Source organism: Uloborus diversus, chromosome 8 (assembly GCF_026930045.1).
Source record: "Uloborus diversus isolate 005 chromosome 8, Udiv.v.3.1, whole genome shotgun sequence".
Classification (NCBI taxonomy): domain Eukaryota; kingdom Metazoa; phylum Arthropoda; class Arachnida; order Araneae; family Uloboridae; genus Uloborus; species Uloborus diversus.
In genome coordinates, this window is record NC_072738.1 from 116807735 (window position 1) to 116829831 (window position 22097).

At 31.3% G+C, this 22097-nt stretch overlaps 1 protein-coding gene across 1 annotated transcript in view; it reads right to left on the minus strand.

Moving 5' to 3' along the window:
- The window catches only part of LOC129227394 (eyes absent homolog 1-like), a 155123-nt gene that overhangs the window by 125447 nt on the left and 7579 nt on the right, over positions 1-22097 (minus strand). Inside the window, exon 2 of the mRNA XM_054861945.1 lies at positions 7239-7306. Within this exon, the coding sequence (XP_054717920.1) occupies positions 7239-7306 (68 nt within the window). The remainder of the gene's footprint in view (positions 1-7238; positions 7307-22097) is intronic.

Consider the following 22097-nt stretch of genomic DNA (forward strand, 5'->3'; position numbering starts at 1 on the left):
ACGTACCAAATTTCAACTTTCTAGGACTTACCGTTCTTGAGTTATGCGACATACATACGCACATACGCACATACTTAGATACGTGCATACAGACGTCACGAGAAAACTCGTTGTAATAAACTCGTGAATCGTCAAAATGGATATTTCGCGTGTCTATACGTTCTTGGGCACTTATCCACGTGTGGTAGAGTCGAAAAAAAAAACTCATCATTCACTCGGGGGTGAGTAAAATGGAAATTAAGGTCGGTTTTTGAGTGAAAATTTTTTCACGAATACAATACTTCCTTTTTTGTAAAAAGGAAGTAAAAATATACAGTTGAAAATACCACCACTTGCTACCATTTCGCTGCTTTCTATTACTACAGAGACAATAATGAACGTCAAAGCGAAATGCTTGTAAAGACTACGAAGCGGGAACTTAAGAACTTCAAGAAAATGTCTCAATTCTACGGAATCATTAGAAAAGTTCATGAAAATTTATATATATTTAATCTGCATACAGCAGATCAGTAACACATAACGCATTTCTGTCACTTTCAACGAAGGATATACTTGTAATTTGCAATTTAAAGAACTTACACATACTAAAATGATAGAAAATTCCAGAAATTGGCTTAAAATCAAGGATTTAGGAGGGTTTAACCCCCCCCCCCCCCCCCCCCCCCCCCCCTCTTCATCACTGAGTCCATAACGTGAAAAAACAGGAAACTTCTCACGACCATTACGATAATTAAGGAACAACACCAAACGGTCAAGATTTTTGTCTCTTAAATTTTCTCGTGGGAACGGGCCGAGAAAACGAAGATGTTCCAAGAAAGATAGCCATTTATGTCCAAATCCCCATCCCGCAATCTTCAGCATCAAATGGTCAGGAAACTCATCAATGTCATTCAGTTACGGGGGCTAAGTCCCACAGCCCCGCCTTTTACGATAAGGTGCCATTTAAGGCTATAAATCGCATTCAATACTTTAAGTGAAAAAGACTTTAACCCATAAACCCATAAAAGCTGTAAAAGAAGAGCATAGTCTTCTAACGGCCAACGTACTTAACCTAGAAATGATGTGAGTTTGAATTTGTATATCTTTTATGCAGCGTATTTTCACACTTGATGTTTTTACACACAACGGAAAATTACTCTTGATTTGAGTTCCAAATAATAAATAGCTGTTAGAACAGAAATAAAAGTGATAACTTTTTAAAACTTTATTAAAATCTTACAAGGTTCCACATATTAATTAATTCATCTAAGGTTTCTTCGAGAAAGTTTTGCACACTTTTACAAAGAAATTTTGAGTTGCATCTTTTGGTAAACCCTTAATTCTTTGCATGTGGATGAAAAGATTAGTGAATAATATTTATGAATTGAATAACATCGAAACGTGGTGAAGTAAGATCCAAAATATTTCTCTTGTTCGATAATAACAAAAAATCTTACAATGTGATAGCAAAGGTGATTTTTTACAATTTCTGAAGTATTTTAGCAATGAGAGCAAGAATGACTCTCCAAATTGTGAAAAAAGCATAACCATTGAAAAAGTCGACTTCAAAGTTTTTGTCTGACCGGGGGTGATGTGGTGATAGCAGATCATTTTTTCCGTGGGAATGGTAACTTCCAATGTGTATGTCAGTGAGTACATGCGGAAACATGTTTTGCGATTTCTGCAAAAGTGCAAAGATTCTGCAATCTGTTCATAAATTCTGTTCTCTTCTCATCTGATTCATTATCTTCACATTACACAAAATTGCAAGAGATTGATTTTCTCCAAGGAAAAAAAACTGAATTGTTTGATAAAAAATCTCATCCTCATAATATTCCTGATCTACGCATAGTAAATGTTGTTTGGTATTTGTTCAACAGATCTTTCCTAAAAATGGGAAATGCACGGAAAGTTTTACAGCTTTCAAGAAATTATGGTTTCAAGGAGGCGAAAAAATTTAACTAACGTGCAAAAATTGATGCTCACGATCAAGACGATCAAGAAAAAGTGTGACTATTTTCTCCAAAATGTTTATAAATTCTAAAGTTTTTTCTCTCATAAAAATAAAAGTATAATCTTAATCATGCACAAAAAATAGTCTTTTTGTCAGCAAATTTTCTGTGTTATTACCTTCAAAATAGGCAAAATTTTCTGGGACAAGCTTTATACTTAATGCCTAGGCCAATAAATTTGCACCCGTCATATTATGACTGGGGATTTTCTAGAATAATAATCTGAGGCATATCCATAAAAAAGAAATGGTGATCAAGATGCGGTAACAAAGACAGAGATTTTATGGCCGATTTCCACCAGTACACTTATAAAGATTATTTACCGCGCATAACGTTATGTATTTTTGTTTCCTATCATCTTAAATGATGGGAATCAGTAAACAGGAAACTTTGTATTTAGATGAAGATTTGTTGCTTAAGTTCTTCTATATTTGTGTGTTTTCCTGTCAAAACGTAATTTTATACAAAAAAACCCTTTTTTTAATGTAAATTCTGCAGTCCTAAAAAAATTAATAAAATCAATCCGCTGACGATTTGCAACTATGACGATGAAAATTTCACTCTCTAAATAAATATTAAGAACAACCGTCGTTATGGCAATCTGAAAAATCAGAGCAACAACAACTTTGGTCAATTGAGCAATTATTGATTGCTGGAAAAAAAATCCAGACTTTTCATTTAAGGACCTAAGTTTCCGCAATATCAATTTTTACGTGGCCCCTGCAGGAAACAAGTTGATCTCCAGCAGAAGTGATAAAAGAATGAGTGCCATTTGCGACTTATGGAATAAAGGGAACCACAGTCTTCCTATTCCCCGCTCAGCTGCTATAAAAACATTTCAGATCACTCCAAGTCTTTTACAGCGTTATTATCTTTCCCCTTTTTTTATTAGTTGATTTATTCTATCTTTTCTCGAGCGATTCTTTCGTAAATAAGACATGTAAGGCTTACGGTTTTCCCACTTAGTGTGATTAATTGTATGCAATTAACATAAATATTAGAATATATATTTTCGTACTTGAAAATAACAAAAATATCGAGCAGTAAACAAACATTTCTTATTTGTATCTACTTACAAGTTTTTCTAACGTACTAAATAATTAAAAAATCGCTCAGTTATAGAAATAGCAGTCAAAACATTATACAGACAGAAAGTAAATTGTAAAAATAGAAAAATATAAAAGGGTTCGAATGCAATAATTCGGTCACGAATCTGATTTCAAATACATTAATGAACACGAGTTCATATGCAATAATTTCATAAAGATATCGTTCAGGAATACATTAATGCAAGGGTTCCTAAGTCCCAAACCTTTTCACTTCGCGGCACCCTGTATAGAATTGGAGTTGCGCCCTTGCCTATCTCTGTTACATAAAATGTATGGACACCGTGGACACTTCACGGCACCCCAGGGTGCCGCGCCACCCACTTTGAGAACACCTGCATTATTGAATCATGTCTGAAAAATTGTTTCGTTTCGTTTAAGTCTATGATTTTAAATACATTAATGAATAAGAGTTCATATGCAATAATTTCGAAAAAATGTCTATTGCAAATACGTTAATGAATAAGAGTGTCTGTATTAATACTTTTTTTAATCGCCGAATTCGAATGCATTAATGAATGAAAATTCTTACGAAATAACTTCACCAAGTCATCCATCTACTTCGTATGCAATAATAAATAAGAATTTGCTTGCAATAATTTTCGAGAAACGAGTCTCTTGTAATGATCGAAGTTCAAGTAAACCTCTTCTAATTTATTATTATGTCGTAATGAAGTACAAAATATGAAATTGAATTTTCTTTTTTTATAGACAAATACAAACACTTATAAACAATAATTTCTTAGTTATTTTCTTAAAATCTCAAGAGCATGAATCATAGCATAGAAGTAAATTTATCTTTATTGCAACCCAAATACTTTAATTTTTAAAACCAGTAGCATTTCACTAACCAGAGAGGTAAGAAAAGTTCATAGCTAGTGAACTAATAGGTAGAAAAGTTTATACATTTCCATGTAAACAAATGTCAAGTTTCAATCACCAACGGAATGATTACGTTTTCGAATGTTCAGTTTACTAAAAGATAAACAAATCCATATTCGAAAGAAAGTAACGTGTTACAAAGCAATTTTAAATATGAATACCTTTTTTCAAATGTAAGTAATAAGAATGCTCACAGCGGAGTTCACATAAATAGAAAAAAAAATTGAGTCTTTTTTTTTAGTTGATTACAAATCAACTTGAAACACATCGCACCATTCTTTCATTCCAAAGGCACAGAAAATATATAAACATGTTACATAATCATTGCCCGTAACGTTTATAATATTTTTTTATGTAAAACTGGGGGGCTCTGTCCCCTGCTCGCTAACGATCACCAACCCTCGAAGATTGCTTCGCAATCTTGTTTGATTCGCAAAAATTTAAATCGTCAATTAGAAAGAAACAGATTAAAAACGCTTTACGAGCTAGATCCCTTTGGATCAAAAAGCATCCCTTTTCCGGGCTTCAAAATAACTTGTACCAATTTGGAGAGCGATAAGGGATAAAAGACTCTTGAGCATTGCAAAACTGCAGTTGCGTACGTTCAAAAAGTTGCTTTCATATTCGCGGTCTCTAGTAATATATTTTGCTCTTTAGCTCGAGACTTGAGTTGAGCCTAAGATTTTCCGTTAAAATTGAAACCTTTTAAAATTTGTGATTAAGAAAGAAGAAAAAAACCAATTGGAAAAGACGTAACTGTGGCAACGCCAAATAAAACATCAATAATTTGAATGGAAATGAGATCTTTCGAACTTGATTAAAACTGCTTCTATTTTTTTTTTCCTTTGGAGATAAAATCTAAGTTTCACGACCATAGGTCGAGTTAGATCTGGAGTAAAAAAAGCTGCTATTTCCAGTGATGTCAAAAAGAAAACTGTGGGACAATTCCTTCACTTTTTACTGATAGATTTGATGAAGGAAGTAGTGTCTAAATTTTAGCTAAGCCTAAAAAAGTTCGAGCTAAAAAACGTAAATAACTCCCGCCGTATTTAAGTTAGAGCATTGAAATAAATTGCGTAGTACGTGGAAAATTCTACCCTTTCCAACGATGTATAATATAAGTATGTGCAAGTAATTTTTCACCCCTTTAATAGGCAATAAAAGGCAATTTACGCGAAATTTGAGCTTAAAAAATTAATTCCAAAAATCTAATTTGAATTTTAAAAAACAAAACCCCAGGTGCAAAGAACCGGGACTCGAAGTAATTTTGTACAAAATTTCAAGGCTGTAGGTGCTATGGGGTCTCCTGGACGCAGGAACGCCACAGACTTCCTTTCTAGAATATCTTTGAAACCTTACTTTTTTTATATAAAGAGAAAAGCCATGAATTTGAAACAGAATAATTCAAGATATTTTACCTTAAACAGAACAGCAACAATGCGTAATGAATTTAAATTTGCATGAAAATAAAAAGCAAAACTCTCGGAAGTATTCTGAGGGAGGGAGAAACAAACGCGCAAAGAGATCATCACCCCCCTCCTGCCTCCTCCTCCTCCCAAAAAGAGAGATCAAATTAAAGGATTAATCTGAATCCAAACTATCGACAGATTGTGAAGTTGATGGAGTGTTTTATATCTCTTCCCCTGGTAGAGTACTTGCGCTCTTCAAACCACAATAGAGCCACGTGACCTACAGGAGGAATTCATTTAAAATTCCACGGGGAGCAACGATTTTGCGCTTCCATGTGATCGCGCGAAATGAAGTGAAGAAGAACAGGAGAATAACGCTTGACTGGAAAACTAATGAAAGGCTATGTAAGGGTTGAATTTCAAATATGGTATGCTTATGTATTGAATAATTCAATTAAATTAAACTATACAGAGTTTCAATTATGAGATAGTGAGAAGTTAGAGATTGGAAATTTCAAGCTATAAAATTTTTTATTCCAGCGTTTCTTACACAGTAGAACTTACTTTCTCTAATAGTAGAATTTTAAATTAAACACCCTTTGTTTTATATGCATTGTAAATATAAAACTGAATCACAGCAAAATTGTCTCCCAATTTCACAACTAAATAAGTAAAATTTCATTATTATTATTATTATTATTATTTTTTTTTTTTTTTTTTTTTGCTCAATAATGTGCAAAAGCTCTTTATTTAAACAGAATGTTTGGAGCTTGTAGTCCTTCTATCAAATCATAAAACGACTGCTTAATTTTTTAACATTGCCAAACAAAACGAAACAAAAAGAAATAATTAACTTTGAAATAAAATATCTACAGTTTAATAATCATTAATGAAAAAAAAACTTTAAATGTGAAGATAAGTTAATTTTGATTTTAATTGTTGAAGGAAAATTAATAATAAGAAAATCATCAAAAAGTTTGCAATGAAATTAAAAAAAAAAAAAACACTCAATAATCATTAATATAAAAATATTTTGAAGATCTTTGTTATTTATTTTTTTAATTATTTAAAACTGAATGAAAATTTATTCAAATAAAAAAAGATTAAAATAACGTGTCCTGACCAAGTCCCGTCGAACATAATTAATTTTGTTAATATTAATTAATAATGATCTAATTAATTTATTTTTGACCATTTATTACAGTTTTAAACGAAAAAATGTTTATCGTTCATTAACTAAAACTCAGTAAGGAAAGCAATAGAGGGATCTTTAGATGTAAAGATTGTAGCTCATTGAGACACCTCTGTTCTAAACAAATGTAACCGAAGTAAAACTCGAAATATCCCCCCCCCCCCCACCCAAAAAAATCATGTTTTTAGAATATTTCATTGATCACAATGTTGTTCGTCGATAAAACGCAACAATTTTTTTAAATGTGCCATTTCAGAATAAAATTATAATAATCAACCTGGAGATTTATACATCTTATTTCACGCAAAAGGTATCTTACATTAAGAATAGATAAAATGGAGGGAGAGAAGACTTTCATAGAAGGAAAGATCCCAAGTCATGTGATAGATTTTAAAGAAAAGCATTAAAAGAAATCAGGTTTCATTCGCTAGTTTCACGCAAAACGTGTCAACCAATCGTCGTTGTTGAGTCACGTGACTTGAGCTCTTTGCCCAAGCTTTTGCTTAGCCAATGATTTTACTTGCTCCCTCCCTTGCTTTAATTCTTGCTCTAAGGTATCTTAAATCGTTCAATTAATAACAAATGTTGGTTATTTTAATTTCTTGTTTACTACTTTTACATAAATATAAATATATAGATATAATTTAATTGTACTTACCTAACAGAATTTGTATGCTGACTGATGTTCGTAATATCACTCTCGGTATCTTGTCTGGAACGTTTCACCTGGAAAATGGAAATAAAACTGTTAGGATGCAATAAGACAGGAATGAAGGTTGAGAAACTTGTGAAAGAGGGATTTTATAATGACGACGTATTTGTAAAAACAAAACTCATAGTTGTATAGATTGCTATGTATATGAAATCGATTGCCATTTAAAATTCTTGCCGATAAAATAAAACTTCTTGAATTAAAAAATAAAACAAATAGTTGAGTAAATCAAATAAAAGAAATTAAGGATTCAAAACATATTATACGTGTATAATGCTTGGATGTACATTTCTTTCCAATAAAAAAAAGAGAAAAAAACAGGGAAAACTATTTTAGAATTTTAGAACTCCTTTTTTTTTAAAACCAAAACGAAATCTATTGTTCAACCACCTTTTTTTTTTTTTATTTGTGACAAAACACCCACTTTTCGTCTCGGTCGTAGTTAATTCATATTACTTAGTTGCAATATGATAATATTTGCGCAGCTTAAGATTGAATCAGAGGAGGCTTTTTTTTGTATTGCCAATGTATTAAACTTATTCAGGTTCATAGACGTTCAAACCATTTGAATATTTTATCAATTGCCTTATTGAAAAGTCATTGTAATTGAACTAATTTCACGTTTTGTTGAAAAGAACTTCTAATTAATATCTGCAATGACTAATATAGAAGTTTTATTAACAAACTCAAGATTAAGAATTAAGTAACTGGATAAGAACATTTCGGCATTCTTTTCAAATACGATACTCCTATTCGGTAATATAGATACTCAAATCAATTCTGAATTTTAGTAAACTCAGTTTTAAAAAGATTAAGTAAATGACCTAAATCAATATCAAGTTTTGTGTTAATTAATTCAAAGGCAAAATATAAAAGCAATATGTGCAAATTTATACATATACACCCTTTAACAAAGCTGAGGTTTTTTTTTTTTTTTTTTTTTTGTTATGGAACATTTAATTTTTCTTTTTTTTTTTTTTTGATTCCCGAAATTTACCTGCATGTTTTGATCGTAACGTTTAAGTATTTCATCTATATTTTTTTTTATTATTGAAACGGCGCGGCGGCTAATTAAAGGAAAGTGTGTGCTTTTAATTGAAGTTCTTTTATGACAGTTTTTCAAACAATTAATGTACAAGTATTGATTACACAAACTTATAAACAGTATGTTATTCTGAATTATTCAACTTCTGTTTGGGTTCACAGTTCATAAACTTTTTTTTTTTTTTTTTGCACTGTAATGATTGAAAATCATCCATAAGGTATGAATATGAGCCCTTTCATTAGAAGTCGTATGAAAATCTAGGAAAACGGAGAGTGATTTATGTAGTTTTGGTTCCCAAAACTTCTGTTTTCTATGTTCGTATAAGTATTTTTGTATATATTTTATTGAAAAAGGTGCCTATCTGAGAGAAATCTGTTTTTTTTTCCCTTGAAGTTTACTTTATAATGGGTATTCCAAAAAATTAATATACACAAGTAATATTACATTTATATGCATTCTGTTTTTCTGAACAATGCAACTTCTGTTTGTGCTCACAAACCATTATTGTCCCCTATAATTATTCCAAATCATCTGTAAGATATGAACCCTTTCATTAGAAGCCATATGAAAATCTAGAAAAACGGAGAATGATTTATGCAGTTTTGGTTTCCAAAACTTCTGATTTTATATGCTCATATAAGTATTTTAGTTTATTTTTTTTTAATCTAAAAAGCTATCTAACTGAGAAATGTCTGTTTTTTGACGTTCTTTTATGCTAGTTACTACAAAAAATTAATTTACCCAAGCAATATTACATACAAACTTATATACGTTCTGTTTTTCTGAACCACTCAACTTCTGTTGGCGTTCACAGACCCTCATTTTCCACTGTGATGGTTTTAAATCATCCGTAAGATATGAACCCTTTCATTAGAAGCCATATGAAAATCGAGGAAAACGAAGAATGATTTATGCAGAGAATGGGGCAGTCACCAGACGGTGGACCAGTCGAGTTGAGTCAGCAACACACTGAGAACACCTGTTGACCAGACGTGAATCCGTGGGGTTCGCTTCGATTTCCGGGTTGTCCCATTTTACGAGAAATAAACTAAACAGTAATAGACTGGGGCACTGGGCGCGAAGTTGAAAGACCTTGTCCTCCAAATATTTGATGGGGGATAGCTCAAATTAATTCCGTTTTAGCATTACCTGTATTAAAGTTCTAAAGAGCAATGAATGGATTAAGCAGTACCTATAAGATGCCCTGATGATTTCACAGGGTACATAATCCAAAATAAAAAATGGATCTTAAATATATGGATCTACATACGTAAAACTTACATTCCTTAAATTATGTTTTTATTAAATTATGAAATTTTAAACTAAGAAATGTAGATAGTATGGGTTGATAGAAATTACTTTACTTTTATTATTTCTACTGAAGCTGTCGATGTTGTGATGGAAAATATAAAGCATAAGGCTTATTGAATAAATGAATTGCCAAAGTTTTAATGTGCAAAAAATTGTTGTTTTTGTGCATTAAAACGTTGGTAATTCATTCATTTAATTTTTAAGCATAAAGGTAGTTATTCGTTACAAGCATTATGAAGTTAATTGGTTTATAACTATTAGATAATTTGATTGCATTAATATACTTCGATCGGCGATCGGGGTATCCGCCGGATGTTCGAATTGGCTGATGATTATGAAATACGTTTCTAATTGTAGTGAAAGTTCACTGCTAACTTATTAGTGTGACGAAACGAAAAATGGACTTTTAAAAAGGCATGTTTTTTTTTTTTGGCAACATTTATCTTCCTGTGAAGTGTTTTTTCCAGTTTGATTCCTTCTTCAGAAAAAAGCCAACTTTAAGCAAACATTCCTTATTTTCGCCGCTATTGAAAATTACCATTTTTCATTATTACTTTATTTGAATCCATAAATAGTCGATATAAAAAGAGAATTAATTACAGAAAATATGTTTGTTTCTGGTTTTGTATGGGGGGTTACATTAAGTGGTGAAATTTGAATACAATATGATTTTCCTAGAAATATGTGATTTCGTTATTATTATTATTTACGTATATCATCTAATTATGACGAAAAGCAGATACTGAGTGAAGATATGGTAAAAGGGGAGCTATATTTTATTCCCAGAAATTCTCAGGAATAATTTAAAATTTTTTAATAAAAATAAGTAAGCAAAGATAAGTTCAAAGCAAGTTTTTACTCGTTGAATCTTTGTTCATTCAAAAAAAAAAAAAAAAGACTTTTTTAATTGATATTTTGTTGTTTTAAGAGCTAAAGTAATGTGAATTTAAATTTTATGTAGCAAGTAACTAATGTTTGCATGGAAATAATATGCCATAATAGTTCTTATCACTATGGTTACAAATGTTCGCAATGTCTTCTGCTGCTAGAACCACCTCACTGAGTTTCATATCTCGAATGAACGAATGTCGCGAAGTGTCCCCATCCCAAGCGAAAAGAGAGGTTTCCATCATTTGAGGCAGAGAGGAGACTTTTTCTTTTCTTTTCTTTTTTTTGGTCCCTATTTCTTCCTCTTTTTTTTTTTTTTTTTTTTGCCTTTCTCCCCTTCATCTTTCCTGGAATCTTTTTCTTGGAAAGGATGGGTCACCGGGGTTGAACCATTGGACTCAAGAAGGTGGAGGAGGGGTGTCTCGCAGACGAAAATCGTCACAACCTGTCCACTGCTTGATGCATTGCAGCGTTGACTTGAAAAATAGCTCTCTCCCCCAAACCGTTCGATCCTCCGCTATGATCAGTTCTTGAAAATCTGTTGAAAAGCGGGGAAGTCATCTTATGTTTGCTTCGCGAAAGTAAATACAGGACTGCGCTTGTTTGCAGATTTTATCAATCGTTTCTACATTTTAAAATCTTTTCAAAGAAGTCTTGGATTTGATGGAAAGCATGATTTTTTGAGCCATCACGAATTGCTTAATCCTCACCTCACTAGACCGAACTGGATGTTGCTCTGATTTTTCACATTACCATGACGACGGTTGTTTTTAATATTTATTTAGAGAGTGAAATTTTCGTTCATAGTTACAAATCGTCTGCGGTTTGATTTTATTCATTTTTTTTTTCAAGGCTTAAATCAAGCAGACTTTACATTTAAAAGTTTTTTGTGTGTGTGTGTGTGTGTGCGCGCGCATAAAAAATTACGTTTTTTCAGGTAAAAAAACCTATATAGATAACTTAAACACCAAAACTTCATCTAAATACAAAATTTTCAGATTATTGATTCATATCATTTAAGATTGAAAATAAATAAAAATATATAACATTACATGCTGTAAATAATCCTTACGATTAGTGTATTGGTGGATATTGGCCACAAAACCTGTATCTTTATTATCGCATTCTAATCCCATTTCTTTTTTTATGGATATGCTTCATATTAACTATTCTAGAAAATCACCAGTCATAATATGACGGGTGTGAAATTCTTCTCCATTTTCTCCAGCTTCGGTCATATTTGCTAAAACGCTTAGAAGTTGAGCCAGTAATGCTTAGAAATTAAGTCAAGCTATTACTAAAAACATATGCAAATTCTTTGGGAGATCTCTGGTTCAATCTGAAAACGTGACTGGTTTTTATTCGGAAGGTTTCTGAATTCCAGGTTTTGAAAGATTCAGGAAGTTTTTCTGACTTTTAGCAGAAAACTTTTGTGTTTTGTCAGACATGTTGCTAGCAAATTTTAGGTACATTGACCGTCCATTATATTCCCGAACGTTTCTGATTTTTTTTTTTTTTACAGTCCAGGTCTTATTTATGCAAATGCAAAAACTTGGAGATAATTAGTAAAACTGGTTGGAGAAACTCTTATCTGTCTTGGGGCAAAAGATGGTTCTTCAGTGAAACCTGTGTAAGTTGACCACTTTCAGTGCAGTGCAGTACTGCAGTGGTCATCTTATACATGCATGACTTTTTCTGTGCCGGACAAAAGTAGTCCTCTTCACAGAATTGTAGGTGTTTCTATACACCAGAATTTTGAAAATCAACCTAGGGTTTAAACTTTGTACGCGCGGGGAAATTATAAATTCGATGAAAAGTACGATAATTGGATAGAATGTCATGGTAGCACAGAAAATACTGATAAACATTAAAAATTATAAATCTTACAAGCTCATAAAAAAAACGGATCCGATTTATTTTTACTGAAACGAAAAATACAATGTGCAAAAACATTATTTTTCATTTAAATTCGCTTTTTTTTAAATTTTGAGCAATTTGAACAATCGTTAAGTCCCCAGAATATATTGCGCAATTGTCTGCGTAAAGTTGCGAAATTGATTTTATGAACAAGATTATGCAATGCAATACCACTCTGTTGTCTACTCTGCGATGAAATTAATTAAATCAAAAAGTAATGTGATAACGATTATTTATCAATTTTAAAAAATTGCTCAAATATATTGTAGCATTGTAGTGTAGTGTAATTAGACACCTTCAAATTCAATTAATGAACAGTTTTACTATAATTAATTTATATCACGTAAAATTCTATATAGTATTTTTTAAAAATTAGTCACACTGCTTTGCATTTTACCCAAAATTTTTGATTACTTCAAAGATGTGAAAGAAATTTTGCTTGACTTGTGCTCCTAAACATAAATGTACCGACATACCTTTAACTAATACTGTTATTGAGAATTGGTTGATCAGGGGCGTAGCTAAGGGGGGGGTTTTGGGGACAAAACCCCCCCCGAAAAGTTAGTCTCAAAAAAAAAAGAAGAGAGAAGAGAAAGAAAAAAAAAGAAGAAAAGGAAAAAATTCCAAGCGATTATACATACATATATATATATATATATATATATATATATATATATATATATATATATATATATATATATATATATATATATATATATATATATATATATATATATATATATTATACATATATTTTATATATATATATATATATATATAGTATATATATATATATATATATATATATATATATTATACATATATTTTATATATATATATATATATATTATACATATATTTTATATATATATATATATATATATATATATATATATATTATATATATATATATATATATATATATATATATAGTATATATATATATATATATAATATTATACATATATTTTATATATATATATATATATATATATATATATATATATATTATATATATATATATATTATATATATATATATATACATGTATATATAAAAGAAGTAACCCCCCCCCGAAAGTCGGGTCTAACTACGCCACTGTTGTTGATAAAAAAATATATACGACAAAAGTTGAAACTTATCCATTGAACTTTACGAAACAAAGTCACTTTTTTTGTATTCCCCCCCCCCCCCCAAATGTTTTCAGTTACCTTTGCTTCATATTGATAATAAATTTTGTTTTCGACACATAATCAGGATCTGCTAAATCCCGAGCACCAGGTCACCCGGGCGTCAAAAAAATGCCTGGAGAATAGTTCTTACAGAACGAAAAACTTTCAGAAACGATGTTATACTGAATATTCCAATACACGGAGAAATCATTTGTCTGGTGTCTAAAATGTTTTTCCTCGCTCCAAAGATTTTACTATTTTTGTCACCCTCGACACATAATCATCATTTAAAGTAGCGTTACACAACGTACGGGCGGCGGAACATATGTGGCCCGCGTAGCTGGGATATGCGATCCGTTGTTATGTTCAATGCTTTCTTAAACGTTCCAAAACAACCGACCATCTTCAATCCTTATTGCGAATGATTGTGGCAAAGAGTAACAAATTGGTTTCTAAACAGCAAATGGAAACTTCGTATCAATAAAATAAGCATATAGTGATTATAATTAAAATTCTTGCGCTGTAATTAATTGCTTTATTACTTTTTACTATTTGTCCTATGTTACTCAAAAATGTTAATTGATTTTAATTTTACATGTTTTGGCCCGTGAGATTCATCTCAGTAAAAGGTTCCGTCCGTTGGTTTAAAAAAAAAGTTGGGCACTACTGGTTTAAAGCATCATTTTTCGTTAAACATTTTTACTTGAGTCTATATTCCCGTTATATGCAATAAAGCAAACGTTGTCAAACCGCGGAATAATAATTAGTTTATGAGGAGAAATATGATCTATTTCTCTCTCTGTACGTAAAATCAGATTTCTGCTGCAATTGAAATTGGAGATCACTTTTTGACCCTCCACGGTAAGCCACGGTAAGCTAATTGATTGATTGTTTTGCATCACCAGCAATTAAATTATTCATAAACATGAATTACTTTACAATTGAGAAAGTTTATTGATTTCTGTAATATATTTTTAGGAAACGATTACGATAGCTGAGATTCTAGGATTTTTTTTTCCTCCCTTCAATTGTTGCCAATGTTTTGGCACCCAAAATAGTTAATGTACTTCGATCTCGCTAATTTTGCCAGAAAGGAACAATGAATTGCCCAAAATTATGCGATCCAAAATTTCAACGATCAAAATATCCCCAAACAGGCAGTTGCTTCACTCATATGAAGAAGCAATTTTCACCCGTCGTACATTGACGGATGATTTTCTAGTTTATAAATAATCATTGCAGATTTGGGATGCAGAAGATGAATTCCATCACTTTGAAGTATGTCAGACTCTAAAGTTTGAAATGGACAATGGAAGTCAAGTTACACTTGGGGAGAAATTGATCAACGAAAGGTTTCCTAGAACGTCCATCAGTCGCATAATGACCTATACACGGAATTATTTACACTCATTGTGTTGAAAAACAAGCCAATATGGCGACATTATCCGTAAATATTTGCATTAATGGTTCGTAGAAAACTTTTAAAAGAAAGTACAATATATTTAAAAATTAAGCAAAAAACTCGTATAGATACGGTGTAAATTACTCGTGGTGTTACAGAACAACTAATTCAGATTATTTTGCAATTCATTGAGTTGAATTTGCAGAAAAGTTTACCCGTTTTATAAAACCAAAGCACAAGTATCAATTTTGCAATCAATAAAACGTTCTCTACCTTTTCATTACCTGAAAGAGTAAAATTGTATGATGTACAGTTAAGTTTATTTTTAAAAAATTATGGATAGCTTTGTGCTTCTAAAAAATCGAGATTTTTGTATTTCAAAATCATGCTTTCGAATTTCGTTTAGAGATTGAAGGAATTGGATTTCAAAGAATATTTTCAGCCGTCGCAGAGAAGGCTTTTGAATTTAAGAAAATGTTTTCAATAAACAAGCACGTATATCATTTTGTTTACAACAGAGAAATAGGTCCTACCATTAATAGGCAAACAAGAAGATATGGTTATCTTTTCTTTTAAAAACAAAGGAGAAAAACAGTCTGAAATAAATGGGTCCTAAACTTAAACAACAACATATCCACTTTGTTTAAAAACAAAGAGAGAAAAACAGTCCAAAATTTTATGCAAACAACAAGAACATATCGTCGCCTCAGAGCAACAGTAAGGTATCTAAACCCAGAAAGAACACTAAGATATCTTACTGTTGCTCTGAGGCGACGATATGTTGTTAACATAAAAGAGACAAAAGGAGAAAGACAAACAAAAGACGGTAACGGAAAATACAAGGAAATTCAGAGTGGCATTTATTATTTACCTAAAAGAACGAACTACCGATAATTTTATTTTTGATAAAACGGTTCATTTTAGTGTGTCTCTGTAAAAATCTTTTTTTTTTTTTTTTCAAGGATTTTTTTTCTAAAATTTGAGGGTGTTTTTTTTTAGCGAAAAAGGGGGGGGGGGTACCGAGGTGATTATTATTTTTTTTTATCCCAAAGAGTTGCAAGTGATTTGGCTTCCGATAAAAATTATTCATTATTCATTTTGAAGTATTTTAATTTTTTTTTTGCAAACGACTGAAAATATTTTATAATAGGGGGGGGGGGGAAGCAAATTCATTTTCTGCCTTTGGATTGTTGCTGCTACTTTACTTGTACATTTATCAATCTTTTAATTATTCAGATTCGAAATTATACGTTGTGAGAAATATTTTTTCTAAAATGTTAGACAAAATAGATTTATATACACTTTCAAAACAACGGGTGCCTCTGAAAAGCTATTTGGCTCCCTGGGGTGAAAACACGGTGCCTCAGGGTGCAATGTAGGCTAGGAATTGTGAACAATATGAATGACGCTAATAAATGTGAAGAAAGTTGGCGCATGCGCTCTGATGACATCGTTCAACCACAATCAATGGCGGAAGAAGGAACTAACAACGTAAATACACTTCCACATTGAATGAAGTACGAAATTGGATTAAAACTAAAGATTTCTGCAACTTACTCTTCAAAATTTCGCGTAAGTACAGGCTTTTGATCATAGTGTAGCTTTGAAGGCTTCCGAACACATTTAAAAGTGTTTCAAAGTACTTTGATTCTTCAGTTTGCTGTTATGTACATTTGTTATTTCTATCATGCATAAATTTTACCTAAAAATAGCTACCAGCACTGGGTAAGTAACATTTAAAAATCAAAACGCTTAAATTAGATGATATTTGAAAAGTTAATTCAACTATTAGTTTTGAATATGTGGTTTTACTTGCTTGTATTGTTAGGGATCTTGTGAATTTTTAACTAAGAGATTTATTGTTAACAATGTAATGCAATCAGTAAGTGAACGGAAATTCTAACTGTGCTGCGTATTAACAAAACAGAAAAGCACGGGAAAAAAAAAAAGAGGTTTCAAAAAGAAATTCCTTCTCTGTTTCGATTTTTTAAATTTATTATCTCATTTTTCGCCACTCTAGTAATAGTAAAAATGAATAGATCGTTAGAATTTGTTTTGGCTTTTAATTTGGCGAAAGACTTCACATTGAAAAAAGTGCTTATTTATATTCTATACGGATATTCAAATGTCGAACATATATACGAACAAATAAAAATGTTGTTCTTGGTTACATTTTTGAACGTTTATGAAACGATTTTATTTTTTCATGATTGCAATATAAATGAATATTTATTGTTCGTGTAAATGATTTCCAAATAGTACCTAGCTCTTCATTTTCGGTACGATCGTGCTGCAGTAAATGTCAATAACATATTAAAGTTACTGGTCAATCCAAGCGGATGTACGAAAATTAGTGCACGGACAGACAAATTAAAGTCATCAACACTTCTAAACTATGTTTCAAAGTTGAAATGTGATCAAATGTTAGAGTAGTGATCAAATGCCTTTTAATCATTTTCAGAAGCATTCAATGCTGAAAAAGGTACCAAGATTTAGTTTTTTATAACTCAAAACAATAAATAATAATGTACACAATTGTATCCGAAAATGCACACAAAACCGAGGAAACAGAAAGGGTGCCAATGTTCTGCAGTAGGGTTCCATTTTTTACTGCGGTGCACGCTGGGTTAAGGGTGCCAGTTTTTCACTCGTGTTAAGGATACAATTTCAGTACCGTATAGGGTGCCGCTGGTGAAAAAACTTTTCACTTTTGAAAGATGCCAAATGCAACCTGTAGTTTTAACAGAGTTTTAAGTGTTACCAAAGAAAATCCATTAACGGTTGAAATTTACTGAAAAGTAAACCCTAAGAGCTAGAAACTGAATTTGATACAACATATTCTACATCATCATTTTTTTCTTTTCTTTTTTTTCGGTAAAGAGATGGATATTTTGCTGTTTGAAATCAGTTTTAATTGCTAAAAAACTATGTTTTTGCATAATTAGCAACTTAAATTAATTGAGAAAATATTGGTATTATGCTAGAAAATCGATTTGGCATTCTTGGAAAGTTGGATTTTCCATTTATTTCAGGTTCAATTTGAAATTAATTGCGTTAATTTAAAGCAAATGTACTAGTTTGAATAACATACATTTTAACACTTCCCCAGTCACCAGAATCAACTACATAAATGTTTTTCGCAATAGTATGCCAAGAAGTACTCATTTACCCATTTAAGGCCCAAATAGTCGATTTTATGTCAAATCACTCATAACAAAATCAAATTTTTTGTCTGATAAATGGTAGCATTGGAATAAATCATTCACATCACTATCTGAAAATAATGAAGGAAACGGGGCTCATTTCCTAAGTCTCTAATGAGAATTTATGGGATAAATGATAGATTTTGTTATTTTAAATCGCTGTTGTAATGAGACAAATGATTTATTGCTTAGTGAGATTGGACATAATGAGGATAGCTCGTCTCAAAGGAAACTAAAATTTATAAAATGAATGAATTATTTTTCTGGGTGAAATTCTCATCCTTTTTAAGTGAGGAAGGTGGTTAATCAAAATAAAATGCATTCCGATTTACGCGTGTGCCTTTGTATCTCGATTACGCAAATTTAAAAACATAAAACAAATTTTTTAGATTTAATATGAAACAGCAATCAAGTATTTTACAAGTTGAAAAGCTAATACCAAATTTGAAGATTTGCTCTTACGGTGCTACTCAAAATGTGAAGAAAGTAATGTAGAGAAAAAATTGCAAATTGGAAGATTACTGACTAAGTGCACTTATTTTTAGTGTTCCACCCTGAAAGGAAGTAAAAGTTTTGTAAGGATTCAAAAAACATGGTGGTCAATATTGATTAGAACACAGTAAAACTGATTCAGAAACGTTCCTGGAAAATAATAGGCAGCTGATGTGCCCAATTTCTTCCAGTAACATATCTTGGAAAAACCAGGAACGCTTTCCGCTAAAAGTCAGTAACCTTCCTGAAATTAACCTTGAAGGTTTATGAAGAAGTGCGAAGTTTCCCCTGTTAAAGCCAGTCATGTCGCTAGAACCTTCGAGAAAATTAACTAGGTTTAGTGCAATTGATTAGAACCTTCCTAATTTACCAAGAAGGCTCCAAAAATTCAGAGCGACCACGGTCAAAGCTATGCAAGAAGGAACCAGATATATCTCTCGCATGCAATTCCTACCTTGACAAAGCTGCAGCTATCCAGTGACATTTTCGCTCTCATTGGGAGCTTAGACAATCTGGACAGGCCGTACTCAACCTTAGGCCGATACACTTAATAAACACGCTCATTCAATCTTTAAACTGGTTGCTAAAAATATTTTTCACAGCAGTGAAAAGTCTACACGCGTGCAACTTGTAGCGATTCAGGAAACTTTTTTATGATAATACTTGTTTTTACGGGAAAATAGGTGAAAACGTGTGAAATCCCGAGACGTCCCACGGAAATAACCAGTAACGTTTCGGAATTTTTCAACAGTGAATAGAGAATGGTCTTTCTGTATGAGATAATAATATTTTTTTTCTCCTTCATTCGTTCATTTTGTCAAGATATTTCAGTCGTAATAGTTAATTGATTTAAGACAGCGTTTCTTAAATTGTGTTCCGCGGAACTCCGGGGTTCCATGGAGATCAATCAAAGATTCTGCGTTCTTTTTTAAGATTTACTCTATTAAAAATTCGATTACAAAAAGTTCTTAAGAGAAGGATTCACTTGATATTTTTCGAATAAGAAGCAGAGAATGAATGCATCAAAAAGAATTTTGTATTGCAAACACAATTGCATTATCAATGTATGATCTGTGGCTATGTTAGTACAAGAATACGAAATTTTTATTAAAATGACATTTAATTGAAAATTTACGAAATCTATAACTTTTTGATTACAATATAACAATTTATTTTGAATCTTTTTCGTTCTTTTTGCATGTAAGCCGTTCATGAATGTCTCATTCAAATCATGCTATTCAAGATACATCAGGGGTTCCGCGAAAAAAAAGGAGAGTAAAAAGGGTTCCCCTCATCAAAGAAATTAAGAAACCTGGTATAATACAGGATGAAGAACAAGATTGATTGCGTGGTTTTGAACACAAGCATCTCCTTTTTAATTTTTTTTTCTGTGCAATGAATTAATATTTTAATGTTTTTATTTTTGTTTTTAGTTTAAGCATGTATGATCTCCCCACGCCCATCCCCAGTATTTAAAGGAATTCTTCAATTTAAACAAAATATTTTTTTGTTTTTCACGGCTAAGGCATTCAATGCTTATACATACAATTGAAATACACATTTTGCAAATTTCTTCTAACTAAATTTTTAATTAAACAAATCAGTGGCGGCTCATGTCTTGAAAAAGTGAGGGGGCCAGATCATGAGTGCACTTGCTCCCCCCCCTCACGTTTTTAAAAAAACAACAACATTCAATTTTTTTTTAAATATTTAAATTTAAAAAATCAATATTGATCGAAAATTTTAAAAACGTAGTAATATGATTTTTAATCTTTTAATAACTAATTATTTTGAATGAGTAAAATTAATTTTATATTAGCAAGGACAAATAACAAAAGTGCAAAAATATTATGATAAGATAAATATGCAACAATTTTAAATTAATTAACTTTAACAAAGATGAAAATACATCTCAGTATTCGCTTTAAAATAAATAAAATAAAGAATCCTAAAATCGGCCAGAAAAAAAAAAAAAACCTTGTATAATTCGTGGCGCCGTAGCGGATAATACGATGCAAAAAAAAAAAAAAAGAAAAAAGAAAAGGAAAAAAAAAATGCAGTTTTTATTTAGCATACAATTTTTGCAACTAAATTAAAAACGTGGAGAAATAATAACTTTTAAGGTACATTCAAAACTAACATGAAAATAATCTTTGAAAAAATTATGATTTCTTCTCTAAGTTGGCATTATAGTACGCTAATTACTTTAAGACGACGAGTCAAGAAAGGAGAAACCGGTCTTGTTGCTTATTTTACATAGCCTGAATCGTGAAAGAAGAGCATTCAAGCTATGTAAAATAAACAACGTACAAGCAGGGTGACGGTCTCGGTGAATGCTGCAGTAAATATTGAGGTTCAATGTGTTGGTGTTGAGGGCAAAAAACAAAGATAATCTGCGACAGCGCATGATCCGCACCTCATTCGTTTTCCATTTTTTTAACAGATTATCTGCAGGAAAATACGGTACAATCTTTTTTTTTTTTTTTTTTTAATTTCAAGCACGTACGCAAAAAAATAAGGAAAATAAATAAAAAGTTATAAATTATTGCCTAAAAAAAGTGAGGGGACCCGGGCCCCTTCTGGACCCTCCCACAAGCCGCCATTGAAACAAATATTTGAGATTATTGACTGCCTTTTGACTTTTTAGAATTTTATGAATACGTATTAAATTTCTTCACAACAATTGAGAGTGGAAGCATAGTAATCTTTGAATTTAATCTTTCTATTTTATGAATATTTAACTATTGGTTAATAAAAATGGCTAATATAATAATATAAATGGCTAATTAAAAAAGTTGCTACTGGAAAAAGCATTTGTTCACCATTCACCATGAGCTGCCGATTATTTGTTTGAATGGTCACGTCTTTTTAACAGAATATTATCGACTATGATAAGGAAATTGGCTTACTGACTTTGAATAAAACTAAAAAATAGTAAAATAAAAAATAAATAACAATGAAAGTAAACGCTTACAGAAATAAACAAACTATTAACTAATTTTCAAAAGTCGAAACTTTAAAAAATACAATTAAAGGCGATGGAAAAACTAAAAATCATAATCACCGCACGCGGTTGCTGATTAATCGGCCAATTTTTGACCAATTTGATTAAACGGTGTATCTCCAGTTTATCTGACGGAAAAAGATTATTATTTGAAAGCAATTTATAAAAGTAAGTATATTTTTGTTAGTTAGTATTTTCTCAATGCATTTCTCTTTTACATTTTAGAATAACTTCTGAAGAAATGAAAAATTGACAGCTTCAAAACTTTTAATAATGTAAAAGCACTTATCTTCGTAAGCAGCGATATATCTAACAATTTCTTTAATTTTAGATGAACAGAACCGAAAGACGATTACACTTTTAAAGTTGAA